The 16,959-nt window shown below is 39.3% G+C and overlaps 1 protein-coding gene across 2 annotated transcripts; it reads left to right on the forward strand.

The window, feature by feature from the left end:
- The first annotated feature begins 2,793 nt into the window (after positions 1–2,793).
- slc5a5 (solute carrier family 5 member 5) lies at positions 2,794–15,852 on the forward strand. 2 transcript variants are annotated; one of them, XM_069153375.1, is made up of 16 exons: positions 2,794–2,858; positions 5,438–5,863; positions 7,016–7,081; positions 7,291–7,342; positions 7,764–7,831; positions 8,200–8,354; positions 8,576–8,716; positions 9,267–9,396; positions 9,585–9,673; positions 10,372–10,484; positions 10,643–10,713; positions 11,880–11,966; positions 12,602–12,804; positions 13,213–13,310; positions 13,592–13,677; positions 14,229–15,852. In XM_069153375.1, exons 2-16 carry the CDS (start codon positions 5,498–5,500, stop codon positions 14,346–14,348), a joined length of 1,845 nt encoding a protein of 614 aa, XP_069009476.1. In that variant the 5' UTR covers positions 2,794–2,858; positions 5,438–5,497; the 3' UTR covers positions 14,349–15,852. The 2 variants fall into 2 exon arrangements, with proteins under 2 accessions (XP_069009476.1, XP_069009477.1); XM_069153376.1 differs by lacking the exon at positions 2,794–2,858 and adding an exon at positions 4,259–4,510.
- The last annotated feature ends 1,107 nt before the right edge of the window (positions 15,853–16,959 follow it).

The raw sequence follows: 16,959 nt of genomic DNA on the forward strand, positions 1-16,959 counted from the left end.
AAATCCTCCACTATTACACCACCATTTTTGAATAAACAGTGAGACTGTGACACGTGCTGACCTACATTCAGTGCTACAGTGGTGAAGGAGCACTGTTATAAGGAAAGAGTTTTATTTCAATGTGTTAAAGTAAATCTTTATGAGGTGATGACTTATGATTCACACAAAATGGAAGTTGTCCTAAAGTGAAAGCAAATGCAGTTCAGCGTAGAAATCACCTCATCTAACATTACAGGAAAAGAGAACTGTGTGCTGTCAGCTGTGGTTTCTATGATCAGCGCTAAGGTTTTTTTAGTAGCTTCCTGTTAGAGCTGTTATGAGAAAACCACCTAGTCTAACTTGCAAACATTTTAAAGCAGTTTTTTTAATTAAGAATTTTTCTGATCCAATTTTTTCAACGTTTTTGACCAATGTTTAATTTTCTTTAGCACTTTGATGTCTGCTTTTTTTATATTCATATATTTCCAAAGTAGACATTAGATAATTGTTTGGTAAACATCTTTTTTTTTTTCTTTTTATGTCAGACACTAAACCCAACATAGAAGCTTTTAAAAACTTTGTCTGCAGTTTGACCCACTTCTAGCACAAAAAAAGACACTCGATGATTTGTAGGTTTTGAGCATACTGTTGAAATTAGTGGATTGAGTTGCTGACGTTGCAGAATTTGTCTGAAAAGTTTCTGTGTAAATGTAAACATTAATATTTTACCACAAAAAAAATTATATGTGGAATTCATTTGAACTACTCAATTCAAAAGTCTGCAGCCATGCTAGCAGCTTCGTGAGCCTGTAAATAGTCCCAGCGATGATTGGAGCTAAATGTGGACCTAAGCATGCTTTCTCACAGTCCCGATGTTAACAAGCAGCGCTTTACTGCGTTGACCAGCTTAGTTTAGCATGTTAGCATGCTGACATTGGATAATAGTATTCATACAAAGTATAGCCATATTTCATGTCAAGCCACCGCCAACAACAGCTCTTTAGATATTTCACTCCAAACTACAAATATAATAGAGGAGATATTAGGACATGACCAAAGTCAGTTCTCTACTAAACATGAATGTACAGCCACTTTTGAAAAAAATCTGTCCAGCAGCTTACATTTTGAGATATCAGGCTGAATAACCTCAATCTTTGACCTGTGGTGATGCTAGTTTAAATGTTAGAGGAGGGCAAAGGACAGAAGTATGAATTAATCTGCTTGTGACCATAAATGTCAAAAGTCTTCACAGCAGTCAAAGGTATTTATCAACTGACTGACAGAATAGCACTGTCACCTCTAGCTACAACATTGGCATTGAACTGATAACAGGTTTAAAAGGCTAAAAACACATTATAGAGGTCTCATTTACAGAAATATATTATGATACTTCCTTGAATATGGGCGTTATCAATTCCAGTAAATGAGTGGAGACATTGGCCAAGCTCGCATTTACAAAAATACATTGACCTACATAATCTTATCTGAGTCAGGAAATCCAGCTGTTAATATTTGATGACCGTCATGAGGAAATTCAGAGATGTATTCCTGTGCTAATTCCATCTGTGTAAGTGTCCCTACAAAACTTTATATTTCAATATGTTTGTTTTGTCCTCTCCACACTGGTTTTCTTTTTGTTTTCAAAATGTAGACGTAAGCATTTCAAACAAAACAGCTTTTCACCTCCTTTTCCTCCCACCTTTTGTAAGAACAATGTGCAGCACACGTGCAGATGTTTCCATGTTAACAATAAAAACAAAAGATAACAGAGGGTTTACGGTCAAAAACTCAGAGCTTATGTGCCTGAAGAAAATGTTTTAACGTAAACACTCACTTTACGTCTATACAGATTTTAAAAAGTGTGGAATAATAACAATAATAATAATAATGGAAAAACCCTACAAAATGACGATGCCTTCCTCTCCTACCTATGTTGTGTACTGAATATCATGTACTGTAGAAAAGAGGTCAAGCCATTACTTCATTATCAACTGAAAATGTATCAGCAATATGTCTGATTAATTCATTCTGGATATTTTTAAGCCAACTTGCCAACAGTGTTTTGTGTATTTCCATGTTTCATCATTTTCTACTGAAGCAAACACAATATATCTTCAGGATGTGGCGTGTTGGTCACACAAACACAGACAAATCAAGGTCAACATAGGCTGTGGGAAATCCTGATGGTGATTTTCCACAATTTCTCAATTGGTCAATTAATTGACATTAAATAGCATGATGAAAATAACTGTTATTTGCCCTCATTTAGAATAATGCTTAATACAAAAGACTATAAACTCGCTCATATTTCTAATACAAAAACAGTAAAGATTACACAGTTTTGCACCTCACTTCTTTCGCTCCATCTTTTATAAGCACACACACACACAGACACGCACCTCAGCATAAACTACTCTACCATCTTTTTCTTTTTGGTTGCACACTGTATGCTTCCAACTGCTTATGCTTTGTCTGATCCCTTTGCTGCACTGTTGTTTAGTTTAGTTTAATATTATTCTATTTTTATTTGTATATAATGTGCATTTAAAAAAAATTATGTTTAATATTTTTTACTACCTCTATTTATTGTCATTTTAATTGCTTTGTCCTGGACCTGAATATGCTGCTGTAGTAAAAACATTTCTGTTTATCTCTCTATCTATCTCTCTATCTCTCTATCTATCTCTCTATCTCTCTATCTATCTATCTATCTACATCTTATACACCTGAGCTCTTATCAACGAGGCACCCTTCATGATGTGCTCAAGCATTGCACATGCGCTCTGCAAACAAAGTGCATGGAGGCAAAGCAGCTGCAGCCTGTCAGCACATTCCTTCATAACTGACTGGAAGCAGCTAAACTCAGTGGAGCAGCAGTGGTGAGTCTTTGAAACTTTTAATTTAACTTTCAATTGAAAAATAAAAAGTGATTTATTCTTAGCTGTAGATACATTTTAATTGGTCAAGCAAAACAATTTGCTGCAATGAGGAAATGACACATTTAAATCTGATGAATAATTGACCTAGATTTTGATTTACTGTTACTGACATATTATAGATTTGCTAAGGAAAGGACACTGTAGTAGGGACATACATAGAGCTTTTTTCAGTTATATTCAATATTTTTATTGAAAAAATATATAGGGGACTAAAATCCTATTTTTTTATAAGTTGAAAGAAAAAAAAATGACAAAAGGTAAAAAATAAAAAAATAAATAGTAGACTACTTGAAAAATCACTGTATGTATGGTGAGACTTTCTGCTGCTGGATGAATGTATACCAATGCAGCATGCTCTATGGGCAGAACAGAGGCACCAAAATATAGGCCAGACAAGTTGGATAACTTCTAGTTTATGATAACTTGAATGGGGACAAATAATTCAACCAAGCAGCTGTTCTAGACTTACCAAATGTTTTCAGACCAAATCGATTAAATTCTAATGGTAAAACAAGTCATTTTGTGGGGGTTGTATTTACTTAAACAATTAATCCATTGTTTCACATCCCCATGTCAGCATACCCAAATTAACAATGCCAACATTGATTTAATTCATAATTTTACTCTTTTTGGCATGTTGTTATCTTAACACTAATTTAGTGTAATTACGAATTTATTTTTGAATTAAAATGTAACACCTCTTAACACTAACCAGCGTTAGTTTTTCTCATTACTTGTGTGCTCATGCGTAGTGTTAAGACATCAACTCTCCGTTGTTGTAGAAGGGGAGAGGGAACAGGACGGGCTGTGCCTCCTCCCATGTTTCCAAGGGTAATGTGGCCATTGACAGTATATAAGTGCTCAGTTTGTTAGCTAGAAAAGCTGGAGAGACTTATAAGTTCACATATTATGAAGTGGTTGGGGGTTCCAAGGTGGCTCAGTAGTGTAGCATTGTATGGAAAGGGCATCCTCCAATTACCCTTATCTTGCCAAGCAGAGGAATTTAAATGTGCTGAGGTAGGAGTAGAGCTGCAGTTAGCAAGAAGCAAAGATGAGGTAGTGAGGAAGCTGGCACCAGCAAAAAGGAAAGTTAAAAAAAAAAAAGTGAAAGGGAAGGCAGGCAGCTCAGGATGCACAGGCAGAAAAGTAAAGCAGGCAGAGGTGGTGGGCAGGGTGCAGCGATAAAAGGGAGGCTTAGGTCTGAGCACAGGGGGCCCAATCTGGAAGATTGGAAGAAAGAAGAAGGCCAATGACTGGAGGAGCGAGGAGGAGCCAGATATATGTTAGGGCAATTGCTCAGGGCAAGCAGGGACAGAGGGTGAACTGGGAGAATCAAGAGAAGAGAGGATTTAGTTGGAAGGACCTGGGGTCCATGGAGTCGAGTTACCTGACTAGCTTTCTGCTCGGTGCAACATATGACGTTCAGAACCTCGAGCAGTGGAGAGGAGAGGATGGAAGTTGTCCTCTGTGCTCCGCGGTTGGAACGGCAAGGCAACCTTCACTCAGGTTTTAGGGTTAGTTTGGCACAGGGTATTTACACACGGAGGCACGACCAGGAGCTGAGTTGCTTGGCTGCTGCACATCGAGGAGAGGTGAGTGGAAACAATAAGGCTGCTATTAGTTCTGTTTGAGAAGGAGAGGAAAGCAAGGGAGGAAAGGGTCCAGATAGGCAAACTTTTAGCATGTTAAATAAGGACTGGCGTATGCAGGTAGATCTGAGTGGAAAGCTTGTGATTCCACAAAAAAAAAAAAAAAGTTGTAATAGCCAGTGGCCAGACATTCTATTATGGTCAGGTGGACAGCGAATAGTTCATGTCATTGAGCTGACAGTGCCGTGGGAAGATAATATTAATGAAGCGCATGAGAGGAAGGATATTCCGAACTGACAACTGAGGCATAGAGGTGGGGGTGGAGCGCAAGAGGGCGTCCGATGAAGGTGGGTTATCAAGGGTTCATTGCAAGGGCAACCACAACAAAAACGACGACAACAACAAGAACAACAACAAATATTCGAACTTGTTACATCCATCGACTGCACTACCTGTCCAAGTTGCTGCTGCAGAGGTTATAGGGTTATCCCCTGAAAATCAACCAAACACGGGGCCAGGTGGTGCCAGAAACAGGGCTACTTCAGGGGAATTGCTGCTTACTGTTTTAAGAGTAGCCTGGCAAGTCATTCTAATAAAAAATTTAAATGTAAACATCAGGTACACATCAGGTACAAACATTTATCTATTATTATCTTATTGCTTCTGTATGCTGCTGTAAGCGAAAAAATTTCCCCTCGGGGATTAATAAAGTAACTACCTAACCTAACCTAACCTTTAACCCTGGGCTGGCCGTGTGAATCATATATCCCTCTTACCTCAGGACTAAGGATAACCCTGGGCTAAGAATATGCAGTGTAAAAAAAAACATGTTATTGATCACCAACACACCCTACAGTCTTTATGTCTTTTGTGTCTTTTGTGCCTTTATGAAGCGTTTGATCACTAATAAACTGTTATTCACTCTGACAGATCCATCAAACGCCTGAATAAAAAAAACAACTGCAAGGCTGAGGTCATCAAAGTCAAATAATGGAAGATCAGTCTGCCAGTGAGACTTCCAGAACAGGCTTTGTCCTGGCTGACTATGCAGTCTTTGCTGCCATGTTGTCGATTTCCATGGCAATAGGACTTTTCCAGGCCCTGAAGAAGAGGCCAAAGGACACGAGTGCCGATGACTTCTTCACTGGGGGTCGGAGCATGCCAGCCGTACCTGTTGGGCTGTCGCTTTGTGCCAGTTTTATGTCAGCAGTCCAGGTTCTGGGTGTCCCTGCTGAAGCTTTGCGCTACGGCTTTAAATTCCTCTACATGTGCCTCGGGCAGAGCATCAACTCCCTCCTGACAGCTTACCTGTTCCTGCCAGTTTTCTATCGACTGGGCATCACCAGCACCAATCAGGTCTGTAGTTATTACCACAGTAACGTCATGAGTTGAACAAGAGTCTGTTGTAACAGTGTTGGCTGGAGCAAAGGGCACTTAATGAGGAAAGAAAATCATTTCAAATTATTTACTTTCTCATGGTCATGAATTGACTGAAATTGTTTCATGTTTGTGTGATCAAGAGAAAATAATTACTGTGTTATTACAATTAAATATCATAAACAAGCTCAATACACCAAGGTATATTTTTATTTCTCTCCTGTCTGATTTCCATACTGTGCAACCCTTTTAGACTGTTATTGTGATTATTGGCTGGAGAAATAAGTCAGGCATGTGATACAGACTAAAACTGATCAAAATCTCTTAATTACGAAAGCAAGTTTATATTGTTGAGGTAATAAAATATATTCTTGTAAAAACAACAAAAAAACGAATTTAAAGCTGCATTAGGCAGTTTCTTAGACCTCTCTAAGACATAAAGATCGCTAAACAAAACCCTTAAAGTTAATAGAGAATTTGCCAGCTCTACTTACACAATCAGCTAACACAGAGCAGCCTTTTAAATCTGAGGTAATATGGCTTAATGCATTTCTGAGGAAATAATCTTAATCCATTTCTTATCCACTTTCCTTTGAATGTTGTCTTTGGAGTCAAAGTTTAACTTGACCTAAAAAGAGACTCCCTTTTGCAGCCGGTTTTTACTGCTTTATGTTCAAAGCAACCGACGTCTTGTAAAATGTATTGCAAAATAAAACTCAAACACTACAGTATCTCCAACCAGGCTCGACACGGAGAGCCATAGTCATTTAGATAGATTATGGTCATCTTTGTGTAAACTGTTTGCAAAGATCTAAAAAAAATTATAGTTTGTATTTTTTTTATTTTTTTTATCAGTATAAATGATATCACAGAATTTACATAGGTACAAGAGCATTTAATCAGTTTTTGATAGTGGTTGGAGAAGTATGAAGAGAAATGCACTTGGTTTGAGAGACAAAGTAACACAAAATAATTAAGCTCACCAATACTGTGTAGAAATAGTGGCAGGATTTCTGTGACAAACTGTTGAAATGCACCTGTGGGTCATCAAACTTGTAAATATAGTGGGTGAAGAAGGATGAGGGGTGTGTGCAGAGATACTCTCTGATGTTATAACTCTGCCTGTCACAGTATCTGAAGATGAGATTTGGCCGAGGGATGCAGCTGTTGGGAAGTATCCAGTTTCTCCTTGCGACGGTAAGACATCGTTATGTTCTCTGTCGCTCAGCACTGTTGAAGACAGAGTTCAAAGTATTCAGTGTTCTCAAAGAGAAAATCACATTTTCCCAAGTTTTTAAACATGTAAATACATGTATGACTCACAGTCAATTTGCAGCTCTTCATTTTGCACAAACCAGGCATTTTCTCAAACAGGTCTTTTTTTCAATTTGTTTCCTTTTTCTCAGCTGCTTTACACAGGGATTGTTATCTATGCACCCGCTTTGATCCTCAATCAAGGTAAGGAAGATCAACTGATGGCTCTCTATCTGCAGAAGAGTAACATATTTTCATTCATATTGTATTTTGGTTATAAATCACCAGATTTCTTAAATATCTCATTCCATCAATTACATTAAATTTTCCATGAGACTCCAACCTGAACAGAGTGCAAACATGTTTTTTTGTCAGAGATTTACTGAATTTTGAGGGTATTAAAACAGTGAGTGTCATCTGTTTGTTCAGACCTTATGTTTATTTTTAAACCGGTCCATATCAAGGTTACTGTAGGTCCATGTTAGAGAAGAATCAACTAAACCGTCTATTCCTGAAAACAGGATGTGTGAATTGGATTTATGTCAAGGTGGTATGTAGCACATTTATTCCCAGTGTAAGTGTAGTGTTAAATTAAAGGTGTATTCCAACACTTTTGTTTTTGCAGCAACTGGACTCAATATGTGGATGTCTCTGTTTTCTACTGGGATCATCTGCACCCTGTACACTACACTGGTAAGAACATATTTGTAAATATTCTCATTAAGCCAGTGTGGTGATCTGTTGAGACTAATATGTTTTTTTTTTTTAGAAATGATTTGTGCCACGCGTCTTAACAAGTCTAGTCCTTTTAAAATAAGATATATGTTGACAGCTAGACGCCTCCCTGATTGTGCCACTGCAGAAAACAATGAGATTCGCAGTACATCAGCAGTAAGATTGTATTTAGGCCGTATTTAGCAACGGTGCCATTTGGAAGAGCTGCTGTGTGATGTCACAAACCCGAGAATTAGACCTTATGCCTTTAAGTCTTATATACAGCGGTATGTTTTCCAGACTGGTTCACTCTCTGTTTGTCTGTCTCCTCCACCGTCTGTTTGCAGGGTGGCATGAAGGCTGTGATCTGGACCGACGTGTTTCAGATCATCGTAATGCTGTCGGGCTTTGTGGCAATTTTCGTCCGTGGCACAGTTCTGGTTGGAGGTCCTGCACTGGTACTGGAGATCGCCAACAACGGCTCACGCATCAATTTTAATGAGTAAAAACATTTTTAACACATACTGTACATATTTGGATGAGTTTTCACATCCAGAAACAAATGCCATTAAATCTTCGTGCACAGCACATCAAGTCACTGCAACGAACTACAGTTCTTTCAAGCGGGTTTTACAGACAGCAAGTTTAACAGTAAAATCTACTGGAATTTCCTTAATTCCCATGTGGCTGATGTATTGACGGAGGACGTGATGTCTTCCGCAGCTTTGACGTGGACCCGCGGCGGCGTTACACCTTCTGGAGCCTCTCTGTTGGGGGCGCGATGGTTTGGCTGTCCATGTACGGGGTCAACCAAGCACAAGTCCAGCGCTACATCGCCTGCCGAACAGAGAGAGCAGCCCGATGGTGAGTGGAGATCTGAGATTGTACCAGCAAGTTGCTGCATTTATGTTGACATCAGACATCAGTATAGCATCTGAGAAGTCAACGATGTTTCTCAAGATGTTTGGGTTCTCACCAGCGAAATAACCAACCACCTCAGCTGCTGCTGCCGCATGTAACAGGCAGACACCAGACAATCAAGCATGCACAGCCCCAAACTAAAATTTAAAACTGACTTGTGCTTTTAACAGTGAAGTTCTTGTTTGGACATCAGAACATTCATACAAGTTGCACAAACAACGTGGGGTATCCCATAACCTGAGATAGAAGTTTAAAGTCAGGCTCAGAACGACCTCTAGTTCATTAAACTTCACTTATTCACCGTTGTGATCCTTTATTATTCTATCATCTTGTTTCATCTTTTCAATTTTCTCTGTGTTGAGAAAATTGTGGAGATGAATTGAAGAAGTTAGAGGAGACCATTCTGGGTAACAACGAAGTGTTATTTATTGGCAGCAGCTCGATCGAAACAGTCAACCTGAGCTGCTGTAATGGCAATTGCTTTTGATTGCAGGGCGCTGTTTGTGAACCAAGTGGGTCTGTGCCTTATCGTGAGCAGTGCAGCAACCTGCGGCATCGTCATGTTTGCTTATTACCACAGCTGTGATCCGCTGAAGTCTGGGAGGATTTCCGCTCCTGATCTGGTACTCAGGACAGATTGTCTTATTTTACACTGATCTATGTTTGAAGCATAACATTGTGTACATTGCGTATCCATCAGTTTAAGTTATGATGTGTGATTTGGCGTAGTGTATTTTACAGAACAGGATGAAAATATTCACCACTCTAAAATTCTCTTTTCCACTCTTCCCTCCTCCCTCGTCTAATGAAGTATATGCCTTACTTCGTGTTGGACATATTTAAAAATCTCCCAGGATTCCCAGGACTTTTCCTTGCCTGTGCATACAGTGGAACCCTCAGGTATTAACATTCAATTGTTAAATTGTTCTTTACTTCACTATTTCAGTTTTCTGCAACTTTATGCCTCAGCTCCACTTCATCTCAGGAGAAAATATTGTTATGTTTACTGCATTATATTTATCTGACAGCTGTAGTTACTCGTTCCTTAGCTTGACAAAAAAAAAAGTTGTTTTTTTGGCTCCTTGCCATATTGTCAGGTTCCTCCAAAGAGACATTTCCCTTCTAAACTTCTATGACAACTTTTGATTGATACTTTAGGTACATTCATTTGCTGTAACGTCTGTACTTTCAGGATTTTGAATAAAGGATTTAGGGGATATTTTACACAGTTGTGTTGATACTCTTCTTAAAGTAAATGAGTACATTTTCTATACTGCAGGAACAGATTTCAGCCTGTTAAATCCACTCTGTGTATAGTGGCCTGTAGTTGTCATATTGGCACTACATTTGCTGCAGGATCATAATTAAGCACATTTAGATAAGATAATAGAAGTTAGAAGACAATAGATAATAAATGTTTACTTTTACATTTCCTTTCTGTAGCTTCTAGCCGGTAAAAAAAACAACACATTTGAGCACTCTGCCTCCTTTAGTTGCAGCAATAAATAATTGAATAAAGAAATAAAACTAGTTGTATGTAAACACAGTCTGTGAGCTCCAGATGTGGGATTACTAGTGACCAAGTGTATTTTTAACAGCACGGCTTCCACGAGTATCAACGCCATGGCTGCAGTGACGATGGAGGATCTGCTGCGACCCCATCTCCTTCACATGAAACAGAAGAATCAGATCCTTGTTTCTAGAGGACTGTGTAGGTTCATTCTTCCTCCTGAACACTGGGAAAACCTTCAATAAATCACACAGACTCACTATTAGGTTATAACACAACCACTGTTGTAATAGTTGCAGTCCCAGATTAATGCTCTTATTCTGCAGTATTCACTCTTCTCTTCTTTTTTTTAATCTCAGCTCTCCTGTATGGAGTTGGTTGTATCACTGTAGCTGCTCTGTCCTCCTTCCTGGACTGGGGAGTTCTTCAGGTATAACATCTACATATTATCATATTACATACATTTAATCCATAACGCAACGCCCAGTCCATTGCAAAATACACCATTAAGAGCTTTTAAAGGCTCACAGTATGTGTTGTCATAGCTGCAACCTACAAGTAGCTTAGGAATTATGAAACAATGAACAAAAGGAATTGTAGAATTGTTGTTATTGTTATGCAAGATTTACACAAACCAGGTTTTTTTTTTACTATTTCAGTTTTACTTTCATATAAATTTCAAAGCAGAAACATTTTCAAAGTTGAAAGTCAAGACCCTCCTAAGGTTAGTTTGTCTATGAAGGCCAATCAATAAGTTCCCAACAGTTACTGTTGCTCGCAAACGGAGCGCAGCGCCATGAGGTGCACGGAGAAGGGGGACGCGGGGAAACTATAACCTTCGTTAGTACGTGTTCCAAGTTATGTGTCTTGATCATCATCACTACCTGAGTTACACACATTTTTGCTAGCAGTTGTATGTGTGCATTTGAGATGTCACTATAGACCTCAAACCTGAGCAGAGAGCGCACATCACATTTTTGAGGAAGAAAAATAAGTAGTGGAGAGCTAAACCAGGAGAGATGGGGTGGCGGTGAGCAACGATTGTGTCGGTGCAGGGGGAGAAACTGGTGTGTTTTCAACACACTGTGAGCGGGCGCATTGTCATATAGGAGAACAAAAGTGCCATCATACCACAGCTCGGGTTGTCTGCACCAAATGTTTTCGTTCAGATGTCTCAGAAAATCACAGAAGAACTCTGTGTTGTCGGTCTGACCCTGGGGGACGAAGTCATAGCAACTAATTTCAAGGGTTTCAAAGTTTGACACAAACTTTGTTGTACGCTCTCTGCTCATGTCCAAGATGAAATCACAAATGCGCACGTACGGGTGCTGCTCACAAAACATGAGTAACTCAGGTGCTGATGTTGATCTAGTGATAACACTGGGAATACTTACTAATGAAGGTTATGACTCCTCTCTGCTCCATGCACATCTCTGTACCCCATTTGCATGCAACAGGAGCCGTTTTTGAACTCTTTGATCATCCCTCTTAATAAATTCGGACCTCCGGACTGTTCAAGATTTATTGTGTATTTTTTATTGAAGCATCAGTTGTCTGCTTCCCTTCCCAAAGCATCCTTTGTCTCTTCTTCTTCAGGGATCGTTCACTGTCATGGGTATGATCAGCGGCCCATTACTGGGTGTATTTATTTTGGGAATGTTGGTCCCAGCAACAAACAGGCTGGTGAGTGACTGGTGATCAAACTGACCAAAAAAAAATCTACTGTCCACATTGTACATACTTCGAATTCTCAGGTAAAGTCTTCATTAAACTTCGTGGACAGGTTTTGTGAGTACTTTTCCTCACATGAATAAGACCTCCTGCTGTTTTATATAAACACTCGTTTCCTTTTTTTTAATAGGTGTGATACATTTTTGTTCCTTGATCTTATTGACATTGCATAAAGAAGACCAAAACGTTTTTTTTTATATATTAAGGAAGCATTGCACTTTCAATGTTACTGATGCTTACTGTAAGCATCGCTTCCTGGTATTAAAGAAATCACTGCTTATAACCAAACAAAATCACTTTACAATGTTAACTTTACACATCCTTGTGACAACTCATCACACACATACATCTCTTGTCTCATATTGACTTTATATTGTTATGTTAACCAAACAGTTTTTTACTGCAAATTTATTGGAAAACTTCCTGAATACTTCTTGAATTTCTGCCTTTACCGCCTAACCAACATGCGGCACAGAGTGTTAATAGGACAAAAACAAATGTACCAGACAAACAAGTGAACCTTCAAACTCTGGCTGGCCATAGGTGCTTAACAACATCCCAACACATGTTCTTAATCTGTTTTCCAGGGGGCGTTCTCTGGGTTAATTGTGGGCGTCTGTGTGTCCCTGTGGCTGGCTGTTGGTTCAACTCTTCACCCACCCAGTCAGGAGACCAGTGGTGCCCTGCCCAGCTTCACAGACCAGTGTGGACCCAGTAACATCACCCTGAACAGCAGCCCTGACCAGGACCAACACTACATCTTCACCCCGCTTCACCCCAAGAACCAGGGGTCAGTGAGTTGAACAAAGCTCGCACTGACACACTACTGCCTTGTTGTTCTTTCTGTGGTGCCAAAATAAATGCAAATAAAAATGGGAAAAGATAAATCAATTCCTCAGTCAATGTGGGGCCATTTGAAATATTATAGTGTTGCAGCCTCGTCATTGAGTTTACTTGAACATGACGCAGTTTTAGCTTGGTTGATTACTTTAGTTTTGCATAGTTCAGTTCAGCAGTCTAAAGTTATTTAATTAAATGCTGAGATACCAAAACAGGAAACAAAACTCAAAATTGAGACTGAAATACATTCTAGTTTCTGTTTAATGGACATTACAAGGAAAATGTTGCCACTCAGTATATTGTCAGATAATATTAAAAGTAAAAATTAAAATGTATAACCTCTCTTTTCCACACCTAGGGGTCTGCATAACTTCTACTCCGTGTCCTTTCTGTACTTCGGTGCCATGGCAACTAGCTCAGTCGTGCTTGTCGGGGTGATTGTGAGCTATGCAACAGGTAAAAACATAAAAACTTCAGACACACTGATCAGTGAGATGAGCTGCTGTGTTGTTTGGTCAAAGGAGGAAAATGATTATTCACAATGACACACATTTTATGACCTGGGTTTCAAAAAACTACATTCATATACCTGCTCTTCATAAGCCACACCCAAAGCAAGTCAACATAACTGCAGTGCAAAACAAACTTGTAATGTCCCATTTTTATGTTGATGTTGCACAAGAGCGTTGCATAAAACTGGAAACTTCCCCAATGCTGCTGCTTTTCTCTCAACACAGGACCAACAAAGAGGAGTGATATTAAAGAGGGTTTGTTGTGGTGGGACCTGAATAAAAACAAAGTGGAGGTCGAAGTAGAGCACAGCGTAAGTATGACTCCGTATTGTACGCTCTGGACTTCTGTTGTTATATTTGTGTAAATCCAGCAAAATAATGTAGAGACCTTGCAGAAAAAGTTAATGATGATGGATCTTATTACTAAGTGGGATTTTTACTTCCATTTATCTTTAAATTGTCTTGGGTTTTATAGCACCCCAGACTGTAACATGACAACAAATACCTGGATTCAAATTTCTGTGTGGAATGTGCAAGTTTGGTTCCTCATTTTATGCTACAGTTTAATGACTTGGAATAACCCGGCAAAGAAACTGAATGAATAAATGATTGAGTCAATGCCTTTGATTATCTCTTTAGAAATTACCGAGAGGTGCTGTGTAACATGTAGAGGATTTTTATTTGTGGTGGCTTAATATCAAGGTTTCAAAATTGAAATAAGGATCAATTCATGAATAAAGTACTGTTCAGGGAGTTTGCATTTGACCTTGTTTTATATGTGCATTGGAGGACATTGATGTCCATTAGTTTTAGTTTCTTGTGTTTTTAAAACCAGAATTTTTGGTCTTTTTTTTTTTTGCAGAGAGAAAAGGCGTCAGATAAACCCCAGTTTATGCCTCTGATGAACCTGCACAAAGATGAAGTAAAGGGAAAAAAAGAGCTAACAAATGATGGGAATATCAAATCACTACACAGAGTTTAGGTGATGGAATGGTATGTATCCTAAATAGTGAGAGTCTTGGTTGCATTCCCTCTCTAGTTGCAGTAATACCTTTTGTGTTAAGTCTTTTTTTACTCCTATTTTTGTCTCTGTATCTTTTGAAGTTTCCAAGTCTGCCACATATACATTTAGTCCGTTATTACTGTGCCAAGGAACTATAAGTACAGACCCTCCAATGTGATGAGAGGCTCTTTCATCAGGACATTCAGTCTGGTATGTTCTGTAACAATGCACACCTGCGCTTTAACCAGTGTTAACAGATATGTGACAGTTAGCGGGTCTGTGGGCACATTAACAGTAATTCAACTATTGTTTCCTCATTGTGCTCAGTGTAGTCAAGCCTTTACATTTATCATTTATTGAAATGAATGTGAAACTTCCTCTTTGTATTTTTTTTTATATAAAGGGAATAGACTTATGGATAATGGCTTTCCACTTAACTGTGTACGTCAGAATTTTTTTTGTAAAACAGCCGGAAACCTTTTAAACCACAATAGAGATTTGTGTGTTAAAGGTCAGTGCTGCATCAGTTTCCTATTATTCAGCAGGATTAGCAGCATTACATCAGCCTCCAGGAAGTCACACAAAAGACTTATTGACCAAAGACATTGCGAATAAAAATGTTGAGCATGCATAGTTTCGCATAGACAGAGCTCCACCGTTCTCTTACTGCACCCATATATTCTTTACCTGGTTTTACCAGACCTCAATTTATTGTGCAAATATCTGGGCCTGGCCACACTAATCAGCGTAGACCTCAGCTTAATTTGGAAACTATTGGAGCAGCCTTTAACCAATCGGCATGGACCACCATATGACATATGTCTTCTGCATAGACTTGCGGGTCTGAAAAGTGAGGCCATTGTTTTGGTGGAACATCTGCATGTGAGGAGACATAAAAATATCTAAATCCTCCCAAAAGACAGAAAAGAATGAATCAGGGCTGCCTCATTGTATGGTTCTAATCATCATCAAAACTTTCATTCTACAGTATTTTCAGCTTGTAGGTTGCGAGCTCAGAGGTTGTTGTTCGTAATGCGGGGATTTTAAAAAGGGTAACAAAGGGAGGGCAAAAGAGGAGGAGAATGCCGGCTGCCGTAGCCAGCAAATGGCAGGTTTACAACAGCATTCTACATCTGGTGAGTTAGCTTTTACAATGAGAAAATAACAAAAACTTTAATTTACAAATGAAAAGTTAAAATTCACGAGAAATAAACCACACTTCAACACCCCATTAGGGGTCTTACTGCTGCAGCTTTTTTTGGGGTCTGGTACTGGAACAGTAGTTTATAGTTTTGTATTATCACATAACTTCCTGTTGTTGACACAATTGCCTTTTTTTTTTTTTTTTTACTGAACACGTCTCACGACAACGATCATTGGTACCATCAATTGTCAACACTAGATGTAAAAGAAACACCTAATTTTTTTTCTTTTTTTTTTTAGCACGCACTAAATAAATAACATTTACGACAATGATCAATAAAATGCACTCCACATTACAACATCTGTGTGATTGCATTTATGCTGCATATCTTTTATAGCCAGTGTACTGGACATTGGCTGTTACTTTTGGGTCATGTATGTCGTGTGAGATTGACTCAGTATGATAGTGGTGGCTACTGAGAAGATGACATGATTGACAGCTGATAAGGCCTTCAGTGGTGATGAACGATAACAAATATATTCACAAAGATCTTCTTTTAATGCTGATGTACCTGAAACACTTTACTGCCATTTTGATGAGCTGTCTACCTATGGAGGCATCATTTATGTGGGATACTTTAAGAAAAATAACTCCAGCTACTTCTTTATACCACTATTAAACATCATTGTCAATTTCTAGTCCCATTTTAAGGCCTAAACTAACACTTCACTATAAAGAAGTGGTGACATCCTACCAGTCATGGTATTATAGAGTATTAAAGTATATTTAGGTGTATACTGACACCTGGTGATGATTGAATGTCACTTCAAAATGCAGATGAACACACATGGCTGCAACCATCATGGCTGCCAACTATATGTAACCAATAAGTACAAAAGCACTTCATATCACATGATGGTCATTTATTGCATTTACTTCATCTTTCATCCATTCTGGCTATACAAAAGTAAACATAACATTTGCACACACTCCTATTTTCCACAATCCATCGGTGAGTCTAACTGCAGGTCTGTCCGTATGCCTCCGTGCACGTTGGCCCTGAATTCCTCAGCCACCTCCATGTTTATGCGGCTCTTCTTCCGCCCGGTGCTTCACCACTCATCCGCGGCCCTGTTTGAGTCCTCGTCGGCTACAGCACAGTCCAGGCGCTGAACGCCGGGAAGCGCCAGGTCCCTTTCGTTAAGCTTTTCCAGAAACGAGGAAAGCAGTCGTTTGTTTAAATGGTCCGTCAGCGTCCTTTCCTCTTCGACCCGCTCCTTGGCCACATTTGTCCCCGGCTCCGCTTCCTCTGCCTCGGTGCCCGCGCTTAGCTGCGGAGGGGCCGACCGATGGTTCAAGGACAAGCCGTTCGACTGCTCACCTTCCCCGGACTGCTGCTCCGTCCAGCTCCCGGCGTCCGCCCCCGATTCCGTCTCCATCCGTGAT

Source organism: Embiotoca jacksoni, unplaced genomic scaffold (assembly GCF_022577435.1).
Source record: "Embiotoca jacksoni isolate LCO1_2020_lvr unplaced genomic scaffold, fEmbJac1.0.p SCAF_19, whole genome shotgun sequence".
Lineage (NCBI taxonomy): Eukaryota > Metazoa > Chordata > Actinopteri > Embiotocidae > Embiotoca > Embiotoca jacksoni.

Bases quoted from the DNA above. Each gene is read 5' to 3' on its own strand.
- slc5a5 (XM_069153375.1), top strand. From the start codon at position 5,498: ATGGAAGATCAGTCTGCCAGTGAGACTTCCAGAACAGGCTTTGTCCTG. The intron at 10,714-11,879 runs GTATAACATCTA...CTTCTTCTTCAG, and splicing joins TGGACTGGGGAGTTCTTCAG to GGATCGTTCACTGTCATGGG. The intron at 11,967-12,601 runs GTGAGTGACTGG...TCTGTTTTCCAG, and splicing joins TCCCAGCAACAAACAGGCTG to GGGGCGTTCTCTGGGTTAAT.